The 26,769-nt window shown below is 40.7% G+C and overlaps 3 protein-coding genes across 5 annotated transcripts in view; all 3 read left to right on the top strand.

Moving 5' to 3' along the window:
• Positions 1 to 13,437, top strand: part of bcr (BCR activator of RhoGEF and GTPase) — a 60,749-nt gene extending 47,312 nt beyond the window's left edge. For all 3 annotated transcript variants that reach the window (XM_053854990.1, XM_053854980.1, XM_053854999.1), the window contains 15 exons: positions 2,979 to 3,100; positions 3,880 to 4,045; positions 4,183 to 4,302; positions 4,558 to 4,633; positions 5,030 to 5,134; positions 5,389 to 5,463; positions 5,904 to 6,001; positions 7,356 to 7,487; positions 9,542 to 9,601; positions 10,026 to 10,135; positions 10,219 to 10,358; positions 10,577 to 10,711; positions 10,794 to 10,899; positions 11,041 to 11,203; positions 11,279 to 13,437. In XM_053854990.1, the coding sequence (XP_053710965.1) occupies positions 2,979 to 3,100; positions 3,880 to 4,045; positions 4,183 to 4,302; positions 4,558 to 4,633; positions 5,030 to 5,134; positions 5,389 to 5,463; positions 5,904 to 6,001; positions 7,356 to 7,487; positions 9,542 to 9,601; positions 10,026 to 10,135; positions 10,219 to 10,358; positions 10,577 to 10,711; positions 10,794 to 10,899; positions 11,041 to 11,203; positions 11,279 to 11,368 (1,698 nt within the window). In that variant the 3' untranslated portion in view covers positions 11,369 to 13,437. The remainder of the gene's footprint in view (positions 1 to 2,978; positions 3,101 to 3,879; positions 4,046 to 4,182; positions 4,303 to 4,557; positions 4,634 to 5,029; positions 5,135 to 5,388; positions 5,464 to 5,903; positions 6,002 to 7,355; positions 7,488 to 9,541; positions 9,602 to 10,025; positions 10,136 to 10,218; positions 10,359 to 10,576; positions 10,712 to 10,793; positions 10,900 to 11,040; positions 11,204 to 11,278) is intronic.
• Positions 13,438 to 14,232: 795 nt separating this feature from the next.
• On the top strand, positions 14,233 to 22,512 carry adora2ab (adenosine A2a receptor b). The gene is made up of 5 exons (XM_053879154.1): positions 14,233 to 14,339; positions 16,571 to 16,951; positions 17,026 to 17,157; positions 19,224 to 19,327; positions 20,398 to 22,512. The coding sequence occupies exons 2-5, from the start codon at positions 16,752 to 16,754 to the stop codon at positions 21,309 to 21,311; spliced, it is 1,350 nt and encodes a 449-aa protein (XP_053735129.1). The 5' UTR covers positions 14,233 to 14,339; positions 16,571 to 16,751; the 3' UTR covers positions 21,312 to 22,512.
• A 1,506-nt stretch (positions 22,513 to 24,018) lies between these two features.
• snrpd3l (small nuclear ribonucleoprotein D3 polypeptide, like) lies at positions 24,019 to 25,938 on the top strand. The gene is made up of 4 exons (XM_053846128.1): positions 24,019 to 24,167; positions 24,708 to 24,844; positions 25,105 to 25,297; positions 25,595 to 25,938. Exons 2-4 carry the CDS (start codon positions 24,719 to 24,721, stop codon positions 25,657 to 25,659), a joined length of 384 nt encoding a protein of 127 aa, XP_053702103.1. The 5' UTR covers positions 24,019 to 24,167; positions 24,708 to 24,718; the 3' UTR covers positions 25,660 to 25,938.
• The last annotated feature ends 831 nt before the right edge of the window (positions 25,939 to 26,769 follow it).

Raw genomic sequence — 26,769 nt, 5'->3', positions numbered from 1 at the left:
AAAATGTGTTTCATTTGTCAAGACAAAGTTACACACTCCACCTCAATATATACTCGCACCCAAGTGTTTATTTACACTTCTACTCTCATGATCATGAAAATGTTACTGTGGGGTGATGTTTATACTAATCACAGCAAAAACTGCATCCTGTACGTGTCATGCAAATGTCAAATGTAATCACAATCTATTAGAGGTTATTGAATAAACATTCATTCATGCCTCTTGAAATGTATTTACCTATTTTCCGTTAAACTTGTCCTGGTGAAACAACAAAGACCAGCTTGGCGGAAGTCTGCGCTTTCTGAATTTTTTTGATTGCTTAAGTGACACTCAACACCTGTTCAGTGACGGAATGCAGCAGCAAAGTGGGCCCTAGTGGTCCTGGCCAGAACCGATAAAATAGGAGTGAATGTGGGGGCGACAGACAGGAGCGGCTTAATTAAAATGCAAATGATGCCACTATGGAAATTTCAATTCATCCCCTCCCTCTTCTTTGTTTTCCGATGGTAAGATTTTCTTCCGATGTGAGTGTGGGTTTACTTGTGGCACAAAGTACACACACTCACGAGTCTCAAATCTCTTAATGTCTCTATTCCACACTCTTTAGAAAACACATCACGTTCAGACGGATTCCTCCACGCAAGACCAACACACACACACACACACACACACACACACGCACTAAAGGCTGCCTGTGCTGTGGCTCTCCAGCATGCACTGTATTCTAAAAATAAACACAGATCTTTTGTAAATTCATGCGATTACCCCTGTCGATGCTCTCAGCCTGGCTTCTCGTGGAGTTGGTCAATATTTAATCTTCGCTCGCTGCCTTAAATGTGCTCCGCGACACACGGCTGCCTCAGCATCCAGGCTGCTGATGTTCCACTCAGCTATTATAAGAAATCAAGAAAGTCGCTTTTCTGCTACCGGCAATCGCATTCCATGAAAATGTCATCTGATGTGCTGAGACAGCTGCTTTATTAGGGACATTTCCTGGGCTCACACTGTGAAACAGACCCTCCATATAAGCCCAGAAACTGAATTTCAACTGAACACAATAAGTGTCTCTTGATCACCCGGGAGTAGATTTTTGACTGGAGAGTGAAGGCGTCTTTCCAGGCCTCCTGTGCAGGTTTGGACCCCAAATGTGGCACAGACAGTCAGTTCAACTGAGATTTGAGAAGCTGAGAAGCAAGTTTTCAGAAGCAGTTTTGAGGCAGAAGTGGGCAAGGTTGGACCCAGGAGAGTGAAGGTTCAGGTGGAGTAGGGTGAAGGCAAGTGGAGAGTCTGGATCATGAGCACAAGTCAGGCAAATATCGGGCGCAGTGAAGTTACCTCAGAGACCGGATGAGGGTCAGGACTGGAGAAACTCTGGGTGGATTCTAGCTTATCATATTTATTTATTTCAAAACAAGTTCAACTTCAGTGCTTACTCAAAAGAGTTGGAGTATTCACTGGGAAGTCTGGATCTTGTCCTCTGCCTGCTGCCCCCATGACTTGACCGTGGATATCTTGTGGAAGAGCGACTGTTCAACCATTAGTGGTGGGACTCGACTTAAAAAAATATTCTGATTACAGATTTTAAAATAATCACAAACCCATCATCTTAAAAACCAGGGTTGAAGTGCTCCAGTGATGATCAAGCCCTTTGCTGCATCAAGTGCAGCAACGTTTTCCGTCCATCTCATTTAGTCGCCTTCATCACGGATGTTCCAGTGATGACATGACACTGTATAATGCCATGTTCTTAAAGTTGCTGCACTGAAAATGCTCCCTGTGAAATAAATTTAGTTGTTTGTGTTTCATTATTCATCATACCTTTTAAGGGGTTTTGAATATTATTTCCTCATGTGAAAAAAGAGCAATTATAGTTCCAAACAAAAGCTAGTATTTCCACAATGCCTTGTCTGCAGACAGAAAGATCAAGCTATTCTGTCGAGCGCTCTCTTTTTGGAAATTTGAGTGCGCCAGCATCTCTCCAACTGCTAACAACATTCTAAATATAGAGACGCAGACCAGTTTTCTGACTGACAGGAACCATACAATGTGGTGCTTTCTTGTTTACTCCTGAAACCAAAAGGGATTATAGAACATGTGGAGTGACCTCACAACCTCTCACAATCCAAACAAAAGTGAAGGAACTGTAAACATGCAAATATCATCCTCAGCCTGTCTAGATAAATAGACAATGGTATTATTTTCTCTTTCGATTGGATTATTTCATATGAAAGTGGGATTTTGGGTTTATGAATATTAACCTTTATTTCTCCTGTGTTGTCATATGAGGCGAACCACTTCTGGTTATTTCTGAATTAATGGTATGTGAGTGAAGCGGAAATGATCTACAGCTATATATTATATTACAGCGATATAATTGAGTTTCAATTAGTTTTGATCTTCCGTCTTCCACCTTCTGTCATCACATGTTTACATCTCTCTCACCCACACTGCAATGTTTTTCGGTCATAATTTTGTTGGTTAGTATGAGGCAATGCTGTTTCTTTTTTGGTTATATCAATTGCCCAGTGTCGTTCAGAAGCGTTGTAGGTGGACATTCATTGCCGAATAGTGATTCCCATCTTTTTTTCGCCGCATCACCGCCACCCCTTGGCGAATGGCAGTATTACACCCTCATTATATAGTCTGACATCAGTGTGAAAACCCCTGAACATTTCGGCATACTCTCCATTACCTGTACTCTCCGTCCATCCCGCAGTGGTAGGGAAATGAGAGTCATGAGCTTCTAATCTGGTCATCACCTTTGTAACTAATAACCTAAGTAACTAATGAAGATTTTGTTTGACGCCCAGGTTTGGATATCAGAATGAAATTCACAGATCTGTGTGTGGCATTTGATATTGTTGTGATGTGAAGTGTTTTTCTGTCCTCTACTGTTCAAACTCGCATGGTGTTTAGGGAGACACTAACAGGCTGCCACTGATTGTCACTCATTCTCACCACTGTTTTGATCCCTCCAGAACCGTCAGCTACTGAAGGATAGTTTCATGGTGGAGTTGGTGGAGGGAGCCAGGAAGCTGCGACACGTCTTCCTGTTCACCGACCTGCTGCTCTGCGCCAAACTGAAAAAGCAGATGGGAGGGTAAGGAAACATAAATGGACAGTGACGTCAGCCACAAGTGGGAGACAAATTTTACTCTGAATACACAGTGTCTTAGCCTGCCTCAGTCGCTCAGGGGCTATTTCTAGTTTGAAGTGGTCAATACCTGTTCACGTCGGCTGGAGTGGCTGCCTCATGTGGTCCAAACCAAACAGCATATAGTTGGGGCGTTATCATATCGTGCTAGCTTTTGTATCATGTTTGTGAGTGGGTACTTAATGTGTATGTTGGTGTGGGTTTTTTGTATGCGCTCCAGTTTCTTCCAAATAGAGCTAAACTCTTAATGGGGAAATGCTATATATGTCTATATATGATATACCTTCAGTGAGAAATGTAATATGTGGTTGTTCAGTCTACTTGTCAAGTTTAACTGCTTTTTAACCTTTTTATAAACAAAATATTTTGTATACAAAATATTTTTTCCTTGCGGTCTTCATAATTGGGTTTTTTTTTTTTTTGCTTCACATGATTCACCCCAATAAATGTTCAGATTTCAAAAATGTTAATGGTTATGTGTATTATAAAATCAAACTTGATTGTCCAGTCTTGCAGAAGAATATCTATGGAAAAAAATGTAAACAGTAGACCAATATAACAGTCAAAGGTGGATAAATGTAAACTTTAAAAAAAAATCAATCACTAAGAAATAAAGTTAACTGATAATTTTAAAAAAAAGCAACCAGTGTGAGAAGCACACCTTACTCTTCTCATGTGTTCTTCACCTCCATGTCATGGTTAATTCTCTGCTCCTGCCCTTGCAGCAAAAACCAACAGTACGACAGTAAGTGGTACATCCCACTCACGGAGCTGACCTTCCAGGGCCCAGAGGACCCGGAACCGCTCACCATCCCCCAAGTCCCTGATGAAGAGCTAGACGCCATGAAGGTCAAGATCTCCCACCTTCGCAGTGAGATCCAGAGAGAGAAGGTAGAAGTCGCTCTGGAGCCAATTATATTTACATTAACTGAAAGCATGACGCGAAGTCATCAGGACTTCTTCATTAAAATGCATCGAACACTCTTGCATCTGACAGACTGCATAAATGAGTGGTGTGTGTCTTACAGAGGGCCAACAAGGGATCAAAAGTCATCGACCGTCTCCGGAAGAAGCTGTCTGAACAGGAGTCGCTGCTGCTGCTAACATCTCCCAGCATGCCGCTGCGGGTCTACAACAAGAACGGGAAGGTGATGAGAGTCTCCGTCCTCCTCCGCCTGCTTTCTCCTCACGCTGTATCGCCCTCCACCTCCGCTTCATTCCCGGCAGATCGTCTGCACATGAATTCTCCTTGATCTGTCTCAGTCTTGCTTTGTAGAGCAAGTGCTACACTTAGACGTACAGCTGTTGAAGCGGCTGTTAGACAAAATACATAAGTGCAGTGTCATCCAAGCATTTAAGCGTGACTCATAGTGTTTGAATGAATACTGTGTTTTGTGTTGCAGTGTTACAGTTTTTTGATTTCCTCCGACTACGAACGAGCTGAATGGAGGGAGGTGTTGAAAGAACAGCAGAAGAAATGTAAGTCAATCAAACCTTTTCTCACTTATAATCCACTTCAGATTGATTTTTTCTATCTGATTCTCTGCGTTACCTTGCCAAATGAGTTTCCACTTTGATCTGTTTATTGCTTTCACTGCTTCAAGTATGTGTGGAGATTGAGTCACCTTCATTCCCACAGTGTTATCAAAGCCAGAGGGATTCATTTGAGAAGCCTTCTCATGTGCCACACATTTTGCTTTGTTTTCCACTAAGTCAAGGAGCGACAAATGTCTGCTTTATTATGTTATAGGAATTCTACACATCCTTATTTTCCAGAGAAGAACCTGTGACCTTTATAATGGAATGGTTGCCATAAATCAAATGAGTGAATGTATTTTTCTTTTATTCTTTTTTATTTCTTTTATTTTTCTCCAGGTATTAAAACGACTTCCTTAACATCCATGGAGCTCCAGATGTTGACTAACTCCTGCATCAAGCTGCAGACTGTCCATCAAATTCCGCTTAGTATGAATAAGGAAGGTAGGCTGTCTCCTTAAATTCGAACTCGTGGTTAGGCAATCTCTCCAAGCAAATTCCCAGAATCACAACTTGAAAAATGTGGTTCAGATGAGGATAAGAAGTTTGGGAAATGTTTTATAGTTGAAAGTGATGGTTTCATCCCTTTTTGCTTTCATGACTGATTCTTTTCCAAAGCAAACAGATCTGCATTCTTTTCTAATCCTTCCCCGCTTTCTTGTTTTTCTCCCCCCTCCATTCTCTGACTGTTTTTCCAGAGGATGAATCCCCTGGTCTCTGCGGGTTCCTGAATGTAATCGTCCACTCTGCCTCCGGCCTCAAACAGAGCCTGAGTGAGTCACTACTCCCATTTTTAAACAATATGAGCACAAATCACAAAAAAAGAAGCTTAAAAAAGTTTGGATCAGAAGTTCCTATGTGAGAGGGGTGACAGATATCGTGTTAGGAAACACTCCTTCACAAAGTTGATGTATAAATCTCCGATGGTATCTTCTAAATTTATAGTGCATCTGACAGTTCCAGTTCGTATTAAGTTCAGGACAAAGGGTTGTTGGACTGAAAAAAAAAGGACTGGACATATAACATACCAATCACCAGAACATATGTTAGGGTTAGCAAACACAATGATTCAGCCATTTGACCTAAATAAGTGGAATACATTTTAATATCTCCAAAATGTAAGATTAACCGTGACCCATTTACCGTTTGAGATTAAGTTTTCATATTAAAGCACAAAAGAATATGGCTCACTTCCCCATCCTTTGTCTGGCAGACCTCTACTGCACACTGGAAGTGGACTATTTTGGTTTCTTCTCCAATAAAGCCAAGACGAGAGTGTACCGTTACACCACGGAGCCCAAATGGAACGAGGTGAGATGAAAGTGCCCGTTGTTTTTAAATCTGAAATGTTTGAATATACACAATCTCCCTTTTTTTGACACGTCAAATACAATGTTATATCACAGGTCAGCATAGTCTTCCTTTTTTCCATGCTCTTCTCAATTCCTTTTCCGCGTCATTACTGCGGATGTATGTGAATCACATGTAACATCTGTCGCCTTAACAAGCAAACAAACACACATACGTGGCGAGGCCTGCAGGTGTGTATAGCAACAACACAGCAGGATGTTGTAGGCTGAAGTCCACTTCGGTCTCTGACTGCTTTGTTCAGCAAAGTGGAATTAATTTCAGATAATGAGAAGCTGCTGGTAATGACTAGCATCTGTCCTAATGTTAACTGAACCGACACCGTATACAAATATGAGAAAGGAATTCTAGGAAATTAGTGATTCTGCAAAGGTTTGAAACAGATGAGATTATTTTAGTCTAGCTGTCCTATCCTTCATAACACTTCATTTTGTGTTGTTTTTGTTGTCATTTAATGAATTTATACATTACTGAATCAAATGATGGACCCATACATACATTTAAACAACAAAATATTGTTTATTTTGTATCAGTTTGACAATAGCACAATAAATCACGATGGTGGCTATATTCAAGTTTTTATATCACCTTATTTAAACTAAAGCTCTTTTAATGTCTTGAAAATATTTGTATAAGAATTTCAATTTTATACGAATTTCAAGTACAATCAGAGTAGTGGAAACCCTGGCCATTGTGTAGTGAAAACCATCCCTGAACAAAAGCGAACAGATGCTTTTGTTTGCTTTTGTTCATGGATTCCTCCATGTTTGTTGTTGTTGTTATCATCCTCGCTGCAACGTGTCTTGTGCATCAGTGTGACCAGTGGACCAGGAACTCCTGCACTTACAAAGATTCTGTGTTGTCTGGAGAGCAAACTGTGAAATTATTTTTGTTGTTGTTGTTGTAATTAATTAATCGTAATGATGTGGTAATTAATTATCGTAATTAACTCATTAAAGTCCCACCACTAGTTTTTTTCACAATTTTTAAATCGTCTTTAAATTCTTTTTAGGCCTCAAAGGATCCACATTTCTTTTTTACACATTTGTTTGGTGTATCTTTCTTTGCTTTGTCTTTACATTGCGTCTGTAATTTCAAGGCGATTCATGGGATTCTAGATCTGCTATTTTGTTGACTGAAGCAAAACAAGTCACACATTGCAGATGCCTCTCTTGCTGGTGGAACAGGAGCTAACTCAAGGGTTCAATAATGACACGCTGTCCTCCTGATGTGGTAATTACTTCGTGCAGTTGTTCATTCCTTCTCCATACAGATGTCTTGTTGTTGTCCCCTGCAGGAGTTTGAGATTGAGCTGGAGGGCTCTCAGACCCTGCGGCTGCTCTGCTATGAGAAATGCTATAACAAGACGAAGCAGAACAAAGAGGATGGAGAGAGCACGGACCGCATCATGGGGAAAGGACAGATCCCGGTATGACATTACGTCATCGTCTTTCAGCAGAGGGACCATGACTCACTACTTGAGCAGACCCACACAGCAAAATTCCATTCTGGTGCCTATGAATGTATTAAAGTGGCGACGCGATCGTAATACCTAAAGAAAATAATGCAATGGAAGTGTGTCAATTCATGTCGGCGTAATTCGATCGGCGGCATATTGAGTACAAGTTGACATGATTTTCATGAATAATATTGAGTTCTGTAACCGAAGCGTGCAGCTGAAACTGACACAAGCTATTGATGAGTTCATGAAAGAGCTCACATCCTGACAATAACGCGACTCTGTTCCTGACAGCTTCTGTTGCTGTGCTCTAGCAAATATAGAATGGGGTTAATTACGTTGCCATGGCGACTGTCGAAAGCTGCAAGCGCGACTCTGAGCATCAGCGATTAGAAAACACAGAAATGCGATGAGAGGTACTTAAGCATGTGTACTGCCCGGTCAATGAACTGCTGACGTTCACATTTATATGGTGTTCGTCCAATCATTGTCTTTAGCTGTTATTACACTTCGTATGTAGTAAGGATTGATAGTTAGGCAATTAATGTTTATCATTACTTTGCAAATGCATGTTCAGTGTGATGCCATGGATTTTCTGACTCCGTGGAAACGTGCTACATGGCGCTATCTAGTGGTTGATTATTTTTCCCCACCGATGATGTCATCCAAATGCGTTCATATAACTTGGAAATGGGACGTCAAGAAGTCACCTGGACTTCGATTTTTAAAATGTTTCATTCATATTCCATATTCTTTAGTCCATCACACATTAAAGATCTGACTCATAGTCCCTTATTTAAACCTCCTGCAGAGTCGGGGGTGAATGGAAACCTGCCGCAATTTTAATAATCCACGTTGGTTGATGAGGAAGAAAATGAAATAAACTTTGGAATATTAGTGTGTGGTAAAGTGAAATGTAACATGCTCCGACTAGTGGTCAACGTGATTATCTACACCGTTCATTCAGGATGATGTCATTGATAAATGTCCGCTTGTACTGGGAATTCGATGGATGGATGACAGACAGACAGACAGAGGTAGATAGATAGATAGACGGATAGATAGATAGATAGGTAGATAGATAGATAGATAGATTTAGATAGATAGATCTTTTGTTGCAAAAACTGCATCAGTAAAACTGCTCACTTCCAGACTTTGCAAAAGTTACCATCAAGTTTTGGAGTGAAAGAGCCAGAAAATGTGTTGTTTTTTATGTGTGTTGTAGATTTGAAAATATTAGAATTCATATGTTGTGAATATAAATTATGGTTTGCGTAAACACTGCTATCATGGGAAGGACTCCTGCTCCCTCTAGTGGTACACAACCAACTCTCTCTTTTTGTATCGATGATGTAATTCAAGTGGGGACAAAGAAAAACGTCCCCATGTCCACATATGCCTGTCTGAGATCGCTTGTCCATGTTACGTATAACTGTCTCCTGGCATGAGCTGGAATAGCACATATGTAACCAAAAACAATTGCAATTTCCTCATATAGCTTTTTTCAAATAGATGTTTTACAAAGTTTTGATTCTGGAGTCGAATATTGTCTCCAACAAGTTCAGGATTATAATGACATACAGGTATATAATTGTGTGGGAATCTGTTCAGCATTTTCATTTATTTACCTATTTTGTCTCAATTTAAATTTTGTTTACGGTGGACTCGCTGTTCTAAGCAGAATTTGGGCAAATAGTGTTCTTTTCGGGGAAGTGAAGTTTTGAATTTTGCCAATGAAATATGTGTTATTGTTTGGATATTTTAATTTACTCATTGCTGTAGTGATGGGTTGATGAGGTTTCACGAAACAGTGTCCTCATTGTAGAGGCCCCTAGATGGCACAGTCTGTTCTGCAATGTTTACCTTTTGAACAACTATTCCACTGAAACCTAGTGGCCAATTAGGACACGGCTTCATGAAACCTTATCAACCCTGCAACACTGTGATCTACCCTTCACTTGAGTGAAACAGTCTCATCAAAATTTGAAATGCTCACCACATTCCTCTGGTGGTTTGCTTCACAGCTGGACCCACAGGCTCTTCAAGGCAAGGACTGGCAGAGAACCGTGATTCCCATGAATGGGGTTAGTGACTCAGCTTTTATGGTGCATTTTGTCTCTGTCTACATTCCTCCAACTGTCTTTGTCTTTGGTAGTTACATTTGTTGCGTCACTGTTTAATAAGTGCAGGACCGTGTTGAACCACAGTTCAAGGCCGTAACATTATGACCACCCAGATCAAATCATAAAGTCCTTCTCTCTTCTGTGTCGTATTTAGACTCTGGTATTCAGAAATAATAAGCTGCCTACTTGCTAGTCACAAATACTCTTTGAGTTGGCAACATTCAGACAACAGACACTTTTAAATATGATTTCCAGGTTGTTTCTCTCATGCTTTAATAGAGCTCTTACCACATTACAGTCCTAATAATTTCAGTCCTGCAACCCTAAGATTTCCTCTTGGCTGTCTGTATCTTTTTTAACTTAAAGCCCATTTGTCCCATGTCAGATTGAGGTCAAACTGTCCATGAAGTTTACCAGCCGAGAGTTCAGCTTGAAGAGGATGCCCTCACGGAAACCGATGGGAGTATTTGGAGTCAAAATCTCTACAGTCACTAAGTGAGTGAGCGAATGACATGCATGAAATTTGGATGTCATACTTTACATGGTTTGACTGAAAACGATTACTCCTCCTCCCCCAGACGGGAGCGCTCCAAGGTCCCTTACATCGTCCGCCAGTGCCTGGAGGAGATCGAGAGGAGGGGCATGGAAGAGGTGGGCATCTACAGAGTTTCAGGAGTCGCCACTGACATCCAGGCTCTGAAGACTGCCTTCGACACCAGTGAGTGCAGCTGACGCTTGTTTTATTTTCTCATCAAATCATTCTGATAATGACCGTGTGGGTTAGAAAATCTTTTTAAACCCAAATATTTGTGATGCTAATCGTTTCACCACTGTCTAGAATATCAAAATGACCTTGGTTAGTTTGGGATTGTGGTGAGGGGATGTATTGGTCTCACAGCTTCCTGCGCTCTCATCATCGTGGTCTTCCTCCTGCAGATAACAAAGACGTGTCAGTGATGATGAGCGAGATGGATGTCAACGCCATCGCCGGGACTTTAAAGCTCTACTTCAGGGAGCTGCCGGAGCCGCTTTTCACAGACGAACTTTACCCTAATTTTGCAGGTGGCATCAGTGAGTATTAGGAGCAGATCGATCCATGAGAGTTGTGTGTTGATGATGACAAGAGTGTTGAGTTTGTTTTGTCCGTGTGCAGCTCTCACTGACAGCGTCGCCAAGGAGAGCTGCATGTTGAACCTGTTGCTGTCGCTGCCAGAACCAAACCTGGTCACCTTCCTCTTCCTCCTGGACCACTTGAAGAGGTAGGGACGCTTGAACCCGCTTTCTAGTTAGTGCTCGACCCTACAGCAGGGGACTTCTAATGTGCTCACGCAGCTAAACATCAGTTAGGGTTAGGCGTTTTTGTTGATTGATTTTTCTCACCATCTTCATCTCTTTCTCAGGGTGGCAGAGAAGGAGAGCGTCAACAAGATGTCCCTCCATAACCTGGCAACAGTTTTCGGACCAACCTTGTTGAGACCATCGGAGAAAGACAGCAAGATCCCTGCGAACCCGACACAACCTATCAGCATGGGGGACAGCTGGTCCCTGGAAGTTATGGCTCAGGTAAGGCCTGGACTTCTGCCGATGAACACAATGGTCCGCTGAGACTTGAGAGAGCTTTTTGTTTTTCTGATGCAGGTTCAGGTGTTGCTCTACTTCCTGCAACTGGAGACGATTCCAACACCAGACAGCAAACGACAGAGCATTCTCTTCTCCACAGAAGTATAGACAGACTTAACAGACTTGGGTCAAACGTTTTTTTTTTATTGACTTGGTGGAGTAAGTACATTTTCTCAAGCACCAGGGGGCGCCATTTCACCTCACAGGAGCCACACTTCTCAAATTACGATACGCTTTAAATGAGTGTAGTCTGGGTCGTTCTTCGGGAACGATCATTCAGGACAGTCACCAGCCTTGGAAGAAAGATTCCCACCTCACTATTGACACATGGTCCCAGGAAGTGCTGGCGAGTTTTTCCAGAGCTGCCACTGACTTCTCTGCCACAGGAATCCAAGGCCTGTTTGTTGAAAATGTTTACAACGTAAACAACCTGCTTTGAGAAGTACTGCACCGCTACAACTTGAAGAATCCAACAGGGAACAGACGCCCGACTTAGAAGCAAATGTCCTCTATTTGTGTCGTTTCTGTCCCCGGTACGGCTTAAATCTCTGGAAGCAATATATTTTATAAGGTAGGAATTGTCTGTGTTCATATCTTTGCTGACGATAGGACATTTTTGCCAAATTAACGCCGTTTTGCTTATTTCTAGGAGAAAATTGAGCAGTTGTATTTACAGCCTGTACATAAACTTGAAAGTTTTTTGCGTTTGTTTTTTGTGAACGACTATAATTATTGATGTAATTTATTCGGGGAGATCTGTTTTTTTTTTTTTTATGTGTGCCCTTTGTGGGTCGGTCGAGACAGTGGTAGGTTTTAGCCTTGACTTGAAGTCTTGCAGTAAATTAGCAGGATTTTGCCTTTTCTTTGGAGGACAATGCGTCTTGTTCATTCTGTCCAGCCTGGTGTGCGATGAGAACACATGCGTTGCCACTTCCGATTTTAAAACTACTGTTACGATTTAAGTGACCTGATCACTCCTGTCTTTCTCTCTGTGAAGAACCGACCTAAAACGTTATGTTGCCTTTTATAGTTCTGCGTCTTGTTGTATTTATGGTGATGACAAACACTCTTTGTTTAACATGCAGGCATGTTTTTCAACATTTCCGAACCCCCTCTATCACCAGAGCCCAAGCCAGAGCCATGGACTGAGGTGAACCTCTTTGTCAGTCTGCACAAAAAGGGCTTGCTTGTAGTTCAGGTGAAAACAGGAAGTCATATCTGCACAAAAGATTGAAGGCAAATCTTATCATGTTAACAGGTTTTACTGATGTTACAGCACATGACTCTTCCCAGAGTTTTGACCGTGAGACATGTTCCTAAATTGTGCCCCATTTTTTCCTCGTTAAATCACGTCGAGCTGCCTTCAGAACAGTCCTCCCTCACTCCGTCACTAAGAGTTCATCTTTTCAGCCTCGCCTATTCTCAAGAAATCCCAAATGCCTCACGACTCGACCCTCTCGTGCCTCGTACACTTGTTTTCTTTCAACGCCTGTGAAACTGGATGGTTTGATAGCTTCAGCCTCCTGTTGCCTTTGCTGAGGTCAGCAAAACATCATCTCCGAGACTAAGACGGGACCTGGAACTTCACGAGTCTTAGTTCATCAAATTCATGAACCGATGCTGTAGACAAAACCGTAATCGCCTGAGTCCTTATTTAGCTTTTTCAAATTGAGCTCCTCTTCTTTTTTCAATTTTTATTTTTTGTGTTGGTCTGAAGGAAAACGCTTCAAACAGGTCATGTTTCTGTTGGAGACTGACACATCATCAGCTCATCTGTGACGTAGACAAGCAACACTGTGATTGTTCCAACTGCTCCATTCAGAGGTCCATTCTGTCAGTCGACATACCCCAAATATTTGTACAAAATGTATCATAGGAGATAACGTAATTTGGTTTCCATCTTATTTATTGTGCCGTTCACTGACGGATGTGTTCGAGGAGAGTCTTAATATTTGTTCCTGATTGTCGGGAGAAGCTCCCTGTGCAAATTCACGGGGAATTTTATTTACTTTTAATGATTACAATGTGGCTTCTTCCACTTTTTATTTACCTAATCTTAAACCTTTTCGGGCCTTGTTGCCACCCAGTGTTCTGCTCGTGGAACTGTACAAAGGTAAACTGCATTCTGAGGACAAACATGATTGGCGTTTGTACTCGAAAAAAATGTCAAATAAAATGTCCTGTATCTACAGCTGGTGTTTGTGTCTCAATCATTACTTGTATTTTGTGGCTTTCTCTTCCTTCCATCACAACAGTCTCCCCGCCCTGAATGTTATCCTCAATTTCCACAAGATGGCGCTCTTGGTTTACAAATGATTAAAATAGTTGTTGCACACAAAGAGTTATACAGCAGACAGTGACATCTTGAGCCCTCTGAAAACTAGGACACTGTTTCATGATGCCTCATCACGACCTCTACTGACTCCTGATCTGGGGGCAGAGTAACCTCAGTCGTCTTAATGGACCAATCTTCAAATGTGACTCCTCTTAAATGAGTATACATGTTTGTATGAATATACAGAGGAAGGAACAAGGAAGTTGCCTTTTTCTAATTTACATAAAATTATTATCATTTAACGCTACTGTTATCAATTCTATACTACATACATTTCCATTCGAATGCATTATTACATCTTTTTATAATATTCCACATGCTGTGTGCGCTGTATGTATGGTTAACATAAGTGTTTGACTTGAATTTAATACTGAAACTTTAATACTGATAAAGATGGCAGAGAGCGGAGACACATGGGGCGATGAAATTTTTCCTTTTCGTGCTATGTATCAATGATACAATGATGATGATGATCTATCTATCTATCTATCTATAACATCATAAAACAGGGACTTTGTATGAATGAAAATGAAACGGCCAAACACACTCGCATGGACGCGCCCCTACCCAAGTACGCGCGCATGCTGGAGGCGGCGCCTGACGTGGTGGAACCGGCGTGTGTGAGTGTATTTCAACCTCTGTTCTCATGCGCTTCACATCGCGTTCTGTGGTGGTTTTCACCCGACACCTTTCCGTTTCTGACGTTTCTTCTGTCACAACTCCATGCGGTTTTACTCTCGCAAGGTGAGTAAATCGACCTTTCTTTTTCTTATTCTTCCACAAATGAAATACAATTTCAACTCTTTTAGAATATTTTTTTTTACCGTGACTATTTGAAAATCGAGTTTTTCATCGATTTGAAAGAAACTGGAATTCTTTCCATTTCCGTTTCAAATACAGTTGAAATATATCTAGAATGAAATATGACGAAATATATTAAAACTCTTGCTTATGGCCTCTATAAGTGATCAACATGGATTTCCATATCACATCTCTTATTAGGCCTAAGGACATAGACAACCAACATAGCTTGTAAAATGTGAATAAGAGGGCTGAATTCTGATGTGTAAGAAATGTGTAAGATGTGTTCGGTTTTTCAAATGACTAGTTGGGCCAAAAACAACTGATCTGAAATGCCTGTGCCATATCTGATTATAATCCAAGATAATCCAGGCTGGGATAAACATTCCTTCGCTCTGAGAAAGCTCCAGCCTTTGTAAGAAAATAGACTGTTGCTCACAAACTACCAGGTGAAATGTTTTTAAATGAAATTATTTGGTTGTCTGTTCCTCTATTTTGAGTGAAAAAAGTTGTGTGAGCCAGATGAGTGCAGTTACTCATTAAAAAATATTTCATGATCATGAATTAGCTTCATTTACGTGTAACATTTCAGACCTAAAACAAATGAAACTGAACTGACATATATGTAAAACAGGGTGTCTTTGCCTCACTTTACTGTCCTATCCTATATAATGTAATGAAATAAGTTCTGTATGGTTTGGTCCTGCTGTGTCTCACTACACTTGTCGGGAGAAGTGGGTCATATTTACGTGTTGGTCCTCGTGGCGGTCAATATGGCTCACATTCCGCATCGTTGCCCTTCGAGACTTGACTCAGGCCATTAACACAGCCTCAGTAATCCCTGTAATACTAAGTCACGTTAGTGACTCTTTTGACACTCACACTTCGCCTTCCAAAATGCACTGCAACAGGTTTGCAACTTTGTCTGAGCCAAATGTGCTGTCAAATCAGGTTTGCATTCAGATTAACAAATATGCAGCGGAAAAGAAAGAAGAAAGGTTTGCTTTATGTATTTATTCATTATCATTTTCTTTAAAATCCTCATTGATTATTACATGTGAAATGAACTTGGCACAAATTCATTGACGTAATTTCTCATCCGAACCAAAACTTCATGTCAGTGAAGTTTAGCTAATCAAACAGGATCTAAAAGGCAACAGTTATCATACCCTTCAGTTCCGTTCTAAAAGGAAGTTTGCATGAGCTGGATTTCCCAAGTGATGCAAACACAAACTGTTGAACAATTGTAAATCACTTGCTTTTTTTGTTTTTCTCCATTCTGTCCAGAGTCAAACGAAAAAAGCAAGGGTGTAGTTCTGTTTAAAGTTTACTTAAACTCAGTGGTGGGACACGTGCGGCCCTTTAGCTGCATTTATGCGGTCAGAACACCACTACAAAAATAGTGATAAATACTGAATTAGCACTATTGACACAGTGCCGTTATATCTTACATGTATTATGTTACCACTTCCAATATTTACGATTTATATTTACACTCTTTCAATAAAAATGATTGAAAATGAAAATAATATGTCACCAAACATCATATTTTCCACACATCATGTCGAGGCTTCATTCTCCTTTTCCCTGTTTTCTTACTTCCTTGTTTTTTCAAAAATCTAAAGATCCATACATCTTTTGGCTTGAGGGCCACTCACAACAGTCACAGTAGGTAATGTGGCCCCTGGTTTAACTTTTAGCTTAGCTATTTTGATATGAGGTCAGTAGCATCAAGCTCCTCAAATGGAAGTTGACTTTATTTTTGGTTGTGGAATGTTATTGACCCATGTTTGGTTATTGTGTTTGCTTAAAAATATGTGTCTCTTAAACTCCTGTAAACAAAGGTACAGAACTTTCAGATGTTGTTTTTCTTTCAAACATGAGATTAAAATAGCAATGATGACTGAGGACAGACCTCAATTTTCGTCCGCCGTTTTTATCCATGACTGTGTGGTGGAAAAATGCGAGTGCCCGGAATGGTTTGTGCGTGTGTGTGGAAGAGTTTCGGGAAGTTATCCCTGGAAGAAAAGGTGCATTGTTGAGCTTTGATTGGGATGTGAAAACAGGCACTCCTGCTGCCTGTCAGAGATAAATGGCTTTTTCAGAGCGTGCGTGGTTACCTGCTATCTGTTTTCACAGACTATCAGATTGTGTCTTTTTTTTTCTCTTTCCAGGCTAGTCTCACTCACCAAACTCGCCAAGATAACTGAGTGATGTAATAAGCCCCCAAAAAGTTGTGGTGGAAACTTCCGCCCTTTTTTTTTTTCTCATGACGCAATGGCTCCTGTGTGGCTCTCTGTGACTGGTCAAAGCACAAACGCTGAGTGGAGGAGGTGAAGAGAGGAGAGAATCACCATGCTGAAGGATTACCACTGGGTTTACATTTGCCTGGAGGCGGTCATCGCCGTGTTCGCTGTGTCGGGAAACATCCTGGTCTGCTGGGCCGTCTGCCTCAACTCCAACCTGCAGAGCATCACCAACTTCTTCGTGGTGTCGCTGGCGGTGGCTGATATCGCTGTGGGCCTGCTGGCCATCCCGTTCGCTGTCATTATCAGGTGTTTTACAGCCTCTCCAACAGAGTAACAAGATCATACATTTACTACGACGCTCTCTCTCTTGTCTTCTGCAGCACTGGCTTCTGTGCTGACTTCCATGGGTGCCTTTTTATCGCCTGCTTTGTCCTGATGCTGACCCAGAGCTCCATCTTCAGCCTCTTGGCCATCGCCCTGGACCGCTACATCGCCATCAAGAACCCACTCAGGCGAGTTACTTTAGGTAACCACGGATGTATGTTGTGCGGGTCCACTGAGATCATGTGGAGTCATCAGGTCTTCTTTCATAGGTAGTTGAATTTCAATCAGTTTTTTTTAAACAGAATTAAATGCAGAGACAAACTAATGCACTTTCTTGGTTACCATCACAGTGTTATTTATATCCCTTTATCAAGAGGATTATACCTCACTTTTATATGAAATTCGTGTTGAGTTGTGCTTCTCTACTGCTTCTTTTTTTAAAACAAAATGACATATCTACATGTATATATTTAGTGTTATCTGCTCAATAGTATATATCTTTTACATCGTTATTATTATATAGATGTCTTTAAAAGTATTTTTTAAATTTTCGTCTAATGGAGTGAAGCAATGGGGCTGGGGAAAATGATTCACGTACTGGATGTATTGCAGTTTCATATATATAGTTTGATATATATATATATACCAGGTATTTTTTTTTATCTGCTTGTTAAATTGGCTCATAGAAGCCTTGTGTAGTATTCCTATGTTGGAGAAAAGTCCTGCACACTGAAGTCTGTGCTCTGTTGCAGGATCTGTAGATTAATTACTCAAATATTTGCTCATGCGACTACACTCCAGTCTGGCAGATTATCACTTCCTGTTGAAATAGGTCTGTTGAAATGTGTGCTTTTTTCAAAAAACACAGTATGTAGAACTGAATTTAAACTTTGGGCCCAGTTATTCAGTCAGTTGGCATTGACCTTTTAGACACGGAAGAAGCAGAACATATCTGCTGTACATCATCTATACGTAGATATTTATTTGATGGATTAATATGGTCCTCAAAGACTCAGCTCTGGCCAGTTCAATTGTGCCCACTAAAGGGCCCTATGATGAAGTATTGAAGTACTGAAGTATTGAAAACAGCTTCAACAAACCTGCTTGTTAATAAAGACAAAATAGGCTCAGGTCATCCAGGCAAGTGTTTTGTTGCTGCATTTCAACACCTAGCTGCAAAACACATTTCCTCACTGTTCCAGACAATAGTTTTGCCACCTTTTAAAAGTTGCTCCATGAGGTCTATAAGTGGAGTTATTCATCCGCCATAGTGGATCATCGATCCCATGAGTGAACATGAACAAGCTATCATGACATCACAAGCATGCAAATTGAGCAGGACATTACGTATTGTGGAGGCTAATTTTTATAAATAAATAACAGTAATTTCATGACTATAAGCTGCTACCTTTTTCTTGTGGTCTGAACCCTGCGTCTTTTACAGCAATAATATATGGAAACCAATGAAATCACAGGCATTTTATTTACCCTCAAAGCACTGGAAATGCGCTGTTTTTCGCCTGCGTGTCCACAGCCCTGCCAACTGAGCCTCCTGGAGGACCGGACACAAGATGCAGCAGAGACCGGCTGTGGTGTTTCGCACGCTAGTGAAAACAGCGCATTTGGAGCGCTTTCATAGAAATGAAAGACGTGAGGAGTTCATGATTTGAGTTCAGAACATTGCTGAGTTTGTTTCATGAGCCAGTCTCAATGCTGGGCCATGTTTTCAAAACCAGTTTAGAAGTGATCCTCGTGCATTTCTAAGCTGGGTGCACCACTGTCCTTTCTGTGGTCTAGACAGCACCACTGCGCCCGCGACTTATGGATTTAAATTTAGTGGGTGTGGCTAATTCCTGTGCCCTCTATAGTCCGAAAGTAACGGAACTCAAGACTGGATTAACATTGTTCACTTCATGTGTTAAGGTGATGCTTCATCCTGCCAATACTGCAGATAACTCTTGACACCTGGAAAAACATACTAGTGCCCCAATGAATACAACCATCTCAGATTGTTCTGACGCAAAAAAAGTGAATAAATTATTTTCTCTTTCTTTAGGCATAAATGTTTTAAGATATGACCAAAGCATATCCACTCCACTCATTAGGGTTAGTGAAAAACGGTCATTTGAGAACCAGTTACAGAAAAAAAAGTCCTGTAATGTTTTCAGTAATTATTTCAAAAGTGGTAAAGTCATGTGTCATACCATTTTTATTGCATTTTTTACTGACCTGTTGCATTTATTGAACGTTGCAGGTACAGCAGCGTCGTGACAGCGCGGAGGGCAAAGGGAATCATTGCTGTGTGTTGGTTCCTCTCACTAGGAATCGGTCTAATTCCAATTCTGGGGTGGAACACAGGTGTGAATGAATGTCTCTGTCATGGTGGATTCATTTAATATGCCTTGTTTAAAAAAAGTTTCTTCTTTAAAAATCATTGCTTTTATGAGTGGTAACTAAACCTCTCTATCATGAGACCGTTGGATTGTTCCTCTTTTTTGGCCATAGTTAGATAACTGTAGGTGTGAGTGGTGCAGAAGTGTAGTCTAGTCCACCTGTGTGTCATGTAGACCAGGGGTTCTGAGCCTTTTTAATCTCGGGCCCACCCAGAACAATAGGACTGGGGCCCATTCAAGTAACAGAACTGATTCAATACTCTTCATTTCATTTGTCAACAATCACCATATTTAAACTACTTACAGGCAAACAAAACAAACCTTGTAAAATGACATGCAAGACATATTCATCAAATTTAAAGAAAAAAATTCTTAATGCAAACTGTTGAGAAAATTGGAAAAAATAATAAAATAAATGTAATAAAATTCTGAATAAAGTAAATATAATTAAAGCATTTCTAATTGTCATAAAATAAAAATTATATCATTTTTTTAAACACCAAAGAAGATATAAGTAAAAAGTAGTATAAATGAAAGTATCGCCATAAAATGTTATTAATTTTCAGTTGCTATCATGAACAGTTTTTACTGTTGGGGGGTGGCATCACTTTCTTTTGCATTTTTTCTTTTCAAGAACTTCTTTATAGTTGTTAACTATCACGCATTTGCAGCTGTCAAGTCAATTCAGTGACACACAACCTCCACCATGAGTGGCAAATAGATTAAAACTGAACGTCTCACAGCCCAGAGGTGTGAAGCAAAAACTCTTATCGGCCCTCTAGGGGGCGCTCGCGGCCCAACCACTATCCCCACAAGATTCGCATGGTGAATCATCTAAAATAAAATCTGGATAGGAGGTCTCCCGAAGGGTGTCTCGTCAATCCCAGTTAAAATTCCTGCGAGTCGGAGGGAGTATTTTTCCTTCGCTGTCAGCTCATTTAACACCAAGAAACAGCGTTATTTAAAGTATAACAGTCTGGAGATTTGGAGGCTCTTGTAGGAACCATGTGAGAAAATGTGACTTTGCTTTTGCAGGGATAAACAATACGACGGATGTCAACGGCAGCTGCCCCAAAGGAATGACCGAGTGTTTATTTGAAGAGGTAGTGCCTCTCGACTACATGGTCTACTTCAACTTCTTCGGCTGCGTCCTGCTGCCGCTGGTGCTGATGCTGATCATCTATGTCAAAATCTTCATGGCTGCGCGGCGCCAGCTCCAACTGATAGAGCTCAAAGTGGTGAGCAAGCCTTCCTTCAGGGACAAGACCGTGTTCCCGAGCTCGTCTCGCACCACGCTGCAAAGAGAAGTCCACGCTGCCAAGTCGCTGTCCATCATCGTGGGCTTCTTCGCTCTGTGCTGGCTTCCACTGCACCTCCTCAACTGTTTCAATCACCTGTGTCTCTTCTGTAATCGGCCCAACATCTGGGTCATGAACATCGCGATCATCCTCTCCCACGCAAACTCTGCTGTGAATCCCTTCATCTATGCGTATCGAATTCAGGAGTTCCGAGTGACGTTCCGCAGAATTTTCTATCAGCAAATCCTGAGGCAAAAGGACGGCCATGGCTTCAGGGTGGGCAGCGGCGACAGCAGGCGAGGCAGCAGTTTCGCGCGCACGTCTACCTGCAGCAGTAAGGAGGTTTGCAGCACCGTGGTCAATAACTACATCATGGAGCAGAGTTGGGACCTGACCTCAGAAAAAGGCTTTTGTAATTCCACCTTTGAAACGCTGCAGCGGGTTATACCGAGTGGGGGCCACATCCAGGGTGGCGCCTTGTCAAAGACCCAACCATGTCAGGTGGGGCCTCCTGCTGAGGAAGCTGAATGTTCAGGCAAAAGAGGGAGAGACGATGACACGAGAGACACTGTCACCTGCATTTCTTTTGTGAATACTAAAGCTCTGACAATAGCACAGACTGAACTAGCTAATTCAACTGAAGTCTCTTGATCTTTCACCTGTTAACTGACTGTGACATACATTTAGTTGAATTAATGCAAGTGACCTTACTCTCTTTTTTAGTCATTACTTTGCAATTGCAGTGCAATAATGGTTTAGTCTTGTTCATGTTACGCACTACAGTACAGTAGAAAGCGAAGTCGTATTAGACTTCTACATGGAGCCCAGCTCTGTATCTGTATTGTATTCAGAATGACAGATTGCCTCAACTGCACATTATCTTTGGGTAATAGACGCGGCTCCACCGTGTTCCAAAGTGGCAATGATCACAGGAACTTTTGACCTTTACTGGTGATTAAAAAACCTTCAGTCACGTCATAATTTCACGACTGTCTGTGACCTAACGTCGTCCTCCATTTTGTCTTTCACATTTTATGTGGTATTGCATTTCTCTATTGTCTTCCTTTTAAAGTCCAAACTCAAGAAGAATGGGCCACCGCACTATAGAAGTATATATTAGGGGTCGGATTCAATAAAAAAAAAAAAAAATCTAGTTCATTGGAAAATTAATCAATTAATCACAGTTTAATGGGATAAATCACGGTGGTGTCTATATTCAAGTTTTTATATCACCTTATTTAAAGTAAAGCTCGTTAAATGTCTTGAAAATATTTGTATGAGAATTTCATTTTTTTAAGAATTTCAAGTACATTCAGAGTAGTGGAAACCCTGGCCATTGTGTAGTGAAAACTATCCCTGAACAAAAGCAAACAGATGCTTTTGTTTGCTTTTGTTCAGGGATGATTCCTCCATGTTTGTTGTTGTTGTTATCATCGTAGCTGCCACGCGTCTTGTGCATCAGTGTGATCAGTGGAGCAGGAACTCCTGCACTTACAAAGATTCCCTGTTGTCTGGAGAGCAAACTGTTATATCATAATATACACTCCCACTTCTAGTACAGTCTCACATCCAACATACATACAACTTCAACTCTTTTAGCATCAACTAAGAGCCTGAGGTTAAATTAATAAAAAAAAATCGAATCCAAATTCAATTGACTTCACAAGATCCAATCAATGTGTTGTATGTTTGTCCCCTTTGTTTTTTTTACACTGATTCTCAAAATAAAATGTTATTATATTAAAAGTGTTTCTGTAAAGCGTAAAGGTGTCATTGTTAAGCATTTGCAGGTCACATGATCAATTTGCCACACGTGTTATAAAATGATTGCTCAGTGTGTTATTGGAGAAGTTGCCATTTAATTATGACGTTAATCCATTCTGTTTTCATACGGTATGTATCTATATCTATACCTGTCTGTCTATCTATCTATCTATCTATTATCTATCTATCTATCTATCTATCTATATATATATATATATATATATATGCATATATATATATATATATATAGACAGACAGATAGGTTTTAGGTGTTTTGAGTAATTGTATAAATAAATGAGCAGCAAACTTTGTTACATTTACAGTGAAAATATAAATGTATCTGTTGACGAGTCCCTATCAAAAGAGTCCAAAGCTGCTGTGAATCAATAGCGGCTTCGTGGTCAGTCTGATTGATAAGATTTCATTGTTGCCAGGAAACTGACATGGGTTAATGCATGCGCGTCAAATGCATTGATGTGTAGAGAAGTAGTGGCCCACAAGTCAATGCAGAAATCTTGTTTGACAAATTTAACATCAGCAGTATAAAAACCCATGAGGCAACTGAGGACATCAGGGTCAAGGCTGTTTACAGAGCAGCCTGGCTGCTGCTGCTGCTGCGGGCCGCTCGATGAGCTCTAATGCCAGGGAAATCAACAGCAGGTTCACTTAACAATGCTTTTTATTGTGCCATTACACTTTCGAAACCCTGTCCATCGTGAGATAAAGCTGCATTAAGAGACATTTACCTGCTAAATTACAGCGGCCTGCCACAGAACACGTAAATATCTGCTGTTTTGTTTCACATGAAATGCAGATCTGATCATGTGTTCAGCATTTTATTTTAAGACCTAGAGCTTTGTAAAATCCAATTACTGATAAACAAAAAAGGTGCAATAAAACAGCGGGTGGTGGAACCCTGAATGGGTTTTTACGTAGTACGGCGGCCTCGGAGGGCAAGAGACAACACAAAAGAAAAGTAGGACCGCAAACCAAAAAGCATATTTACAAAAACGGAATCACAAAATCAAAATCGCAATCCGCAAAGCAGAAACACATTTACAAAAACAGAATTGCAATTACACAAACGGAATCGCAATCACAAAAACAACATCGCAACTGTTGTTGTGCAATTTGTCCAAGCAACAACAGGCTTTATGGCAGGTTCCCCCCTTCCTACGGTTTGCATCAAAGTTATTGCAATTCCGTTTTCGTCATTGTGTTTCTGTTTTGGGGGTTGCGATTTTGTTTTTGTAAATGAGCTTTTTGGTGTGTTGTCTTTTCTTTTCTGTTTGTCGTTTGCCCTTCGCGGCCACCGTAGTTTACACACTGTTTTGGGTGACACGTATGGTCTCTACACAGGTAGGACAAGTAAAAGCCAGCATGAGTTGGATCGAAACATTGTGAATATATCAAATACGTTGAATAAATTCATTAAACGTTATAGAAATGATCAACAAAAATATGCCAACCTAATCTACATTAAACGCAGACACAAAAAATCCTGGTCAAATAAGCTTGAAGACCGTTATTCCAACATTGGCAACTGGAAGCGGCAGCAAGAACTAAGTTTCCCACAATGCAGCGCCGGACGTAGCCGGAAGTAAATCTTTGAACCCCGCTCGCAATGTATTGTGGGAAGGCGGAAAAGACACCCATTCAGTTCGGATCGTCCGCCACACGTTGTAACCCGCCAAAGAGAAAAACGGGAAAATAGTCAAGAAACTGCTTCAAAACGAAACAAAGGTAAGATATAGACGTCAGTTACAAATGCCCAAATTGTATTTCCGTCTTTCAAATATGCAGGCTTTTGTACCGACGTCTGAGTTCGGTAGCGCTTTTGTCGTTCCATTCAGACCCTGAACGGAGCCATGTCTTTTTGTGCCGAAAAATGAACATTTTTATCAATAAACACGCTCGATTATCTGCTAGGTTCGTGCCTCTACTGCGTTCCACAAAGTACTGTGTGACTATATCCGGCCAAAATTGTGCTGTTTTTAGTTCTACAGTGAAGTTAGCGTTGAAGCTATAATGCTACTACCCAATAACAGTCGCTGTTTGTTTGTATTAGGGACTTTCTTCTTTCCCTCTCGTGCGTCTTTTGATCCCAGATAGCGTATTGTAATTTGTGGATACGATATACAGATTTGTATTTAGTAAAATGAGCTAATCCGTGTTTAATTCGATTGGAACCATTCATTTTTAGAAGCTGGCTTTATTGCTTCATTGGTCTAACCCAAAGAGAACTGAAGTTTGCTTTAATGCAGTCGCCATTGTTTGTTTCAGAAACATTAAAAATGTCGATCGGAGTCCCCATCAAGGTCCTGCATGAGGCAGAAGGACACATCGTGACATGTGAGACCAACACCGGGGAGGTTTACAGGGGCAAGTTGATTGAGGCTGAGGACAACATGAACTGCCAGGTGAGACCAATTGAGAAAATGCACCCTGCCCAAAATTACATTGGATATCCATTACACCACATCTCAAATAACCATTAAAAAAATAAATATGTCAGTACCACAATTGTAGATTCTAAGGTTCTTATGAATAAGTCAACATTCTAAACACTACGTTTTATTCTGGTGCATTTTTAACATTATTTTAAATTGTATTTATGCTTCCCCAGTTGATCTAGGATCTGTTCATTATTAAATCAACTATAATTGCCTTCTGTACACAGATGTCCAATATAACAGTCACCTACAGAGATGGTCGGGTGGCGCAGTTGGAGCAAGTATATATCCGTGGCAGCAAGATCCGGTTCCTGATCTTACCGGATATGTTAAAGAATGCTCCGATGTTAAAGAGTATGAAGAACAAGAATCAAGGATCTGGTGCCGGAAGAGGCAAAGCAGCAATCCTCAAAGCACAGGGTAAGCAAAGAAAAAAAAAATTCTAGTGGCATCAGATTGTCTCGCCAAGTTCACATCCTGACACAGCTAATACTTATGTCATCTAACACCATGGTAAACAATGAATTACAAGGGAACGTTTCCAGATCCGTTCAATTAAAGTTGTTTCAACAGTCATCTGGATTTATTGCTAATGTGTCATAAATCAGAATCAAGGTTGAGGTGTCAAAACTTGCACATGGCTTTTAACATTCCCAGTGATCTGCTGTTAATGCATGAATGAAAATTGTCATGTTAAAAAATACTTTTTTTTTTCAGTGGCTGCAAGAGGAAGGGGACGCGGTGGAATGGGACGTGGAAACATCTTCCAGAAGAGGCGATAATTTCTTTTACACTTCAACCTCTATTGTTTTGGTGTATAGTCTTGTTTTAAAATTTCTTTTCTGTTAAATTGGATCGCTTGTTTGCAGTTTGCAATCGGCCCTTAGTGAAGTTTTTTTTGTTTTTGTTTTTTTTTATTATTAAAAATAAACATTTTTAATTTTCGAATGTTTCTTTTAAGTGAATCACCTCCTTGTTTTGCACTTGTGTCCGATTATTACGTGACAGAATGCTGGCAAAAGAAGATTTATTTTCATAGGAATATTTACTCTCTATTAATTGGTAAGAATATCGTCCCTTGTAGATTTGGACATCAAATCTGTAGAATGAGCGTGATCACTTTATGTTCACTGATATAAATGAAGTGAAATGTTCTTTTGTTATGTCTATTAACTTTAAATTTGTTTTACATTGTCTATCCCATTATCCAGCACACAAGTAGTTTCTGGTGCCACCATGTGGCCAACAAAATTCAGTGTAAGTGGTCTGAAATCTTGTAATACTTTTTAGATTTTTTTTTTTTTTAACGCAAAGGTGTAAACTAAATGAAGAGCTGCAAGGTTTATTTTCTGTTTTTCAATCAGGTGAGTGGGACTACAAAGGGTTTGGGTTGAACATGCTTTTGTTTATTTAGGGTGATTTTAAAGTACACCTCTGTAGATACTCCACTTTCATCAGGGCCTCAGTTGATGTTCATCTTAGTTGGGAGTAGTCTCCTGGGATTTGTGGGCTCTGGAATTTGTCTTCCACAGACTTCACAAGAGCTCAGGAGTGCAAATCGTGCTTTTTGTCCGACCTAAAGCTCTCTTCAGACCTCTGGACTTTACCACTTGTTCCTGGAGGTCCGGACTCATCGGAGCTGGCTGGGCCCTGCCGCTAGAATTCCTCAAACTGGCCAATAAACCCTTCAAATATAGAGCTCGGTGCCTGTCTACCTTGATGCCTGGGCCCGACCAAGTTGCTTCTTTTTGACTTGAGAGCTGACTGGGCTTCTTGCTGTGATCCTGGATCCTGAATCTACTCAAGAAACCTCATCACTCGTGAACTTACGGTAAAAACTATGTAGTGGCAATGGTTTAGTTCGGTATCTCGCTCTGCTTTTTGGTGTATTT

This window comes from Synchiropus splendidus, chromosome 1 (genome assembly GCF_027744825.2).
Source record: "Synchiropus splendidus isolate RoL2022-P1 chromosome 1, RoL_Sspl_1.0, whole genome shotgun sequence".
NCBI lineage: Eukaryota > Metazoa > Chordata > Actinopteri > Syngnathiformes > Callionymidae > Synchiropus > Synchiropus splendidus.
The sequence above is the reverse complement of the archived record's forward strand: the minus strand, read 5'-3'. Positions and strand labels throughout refer to the sequence as shown.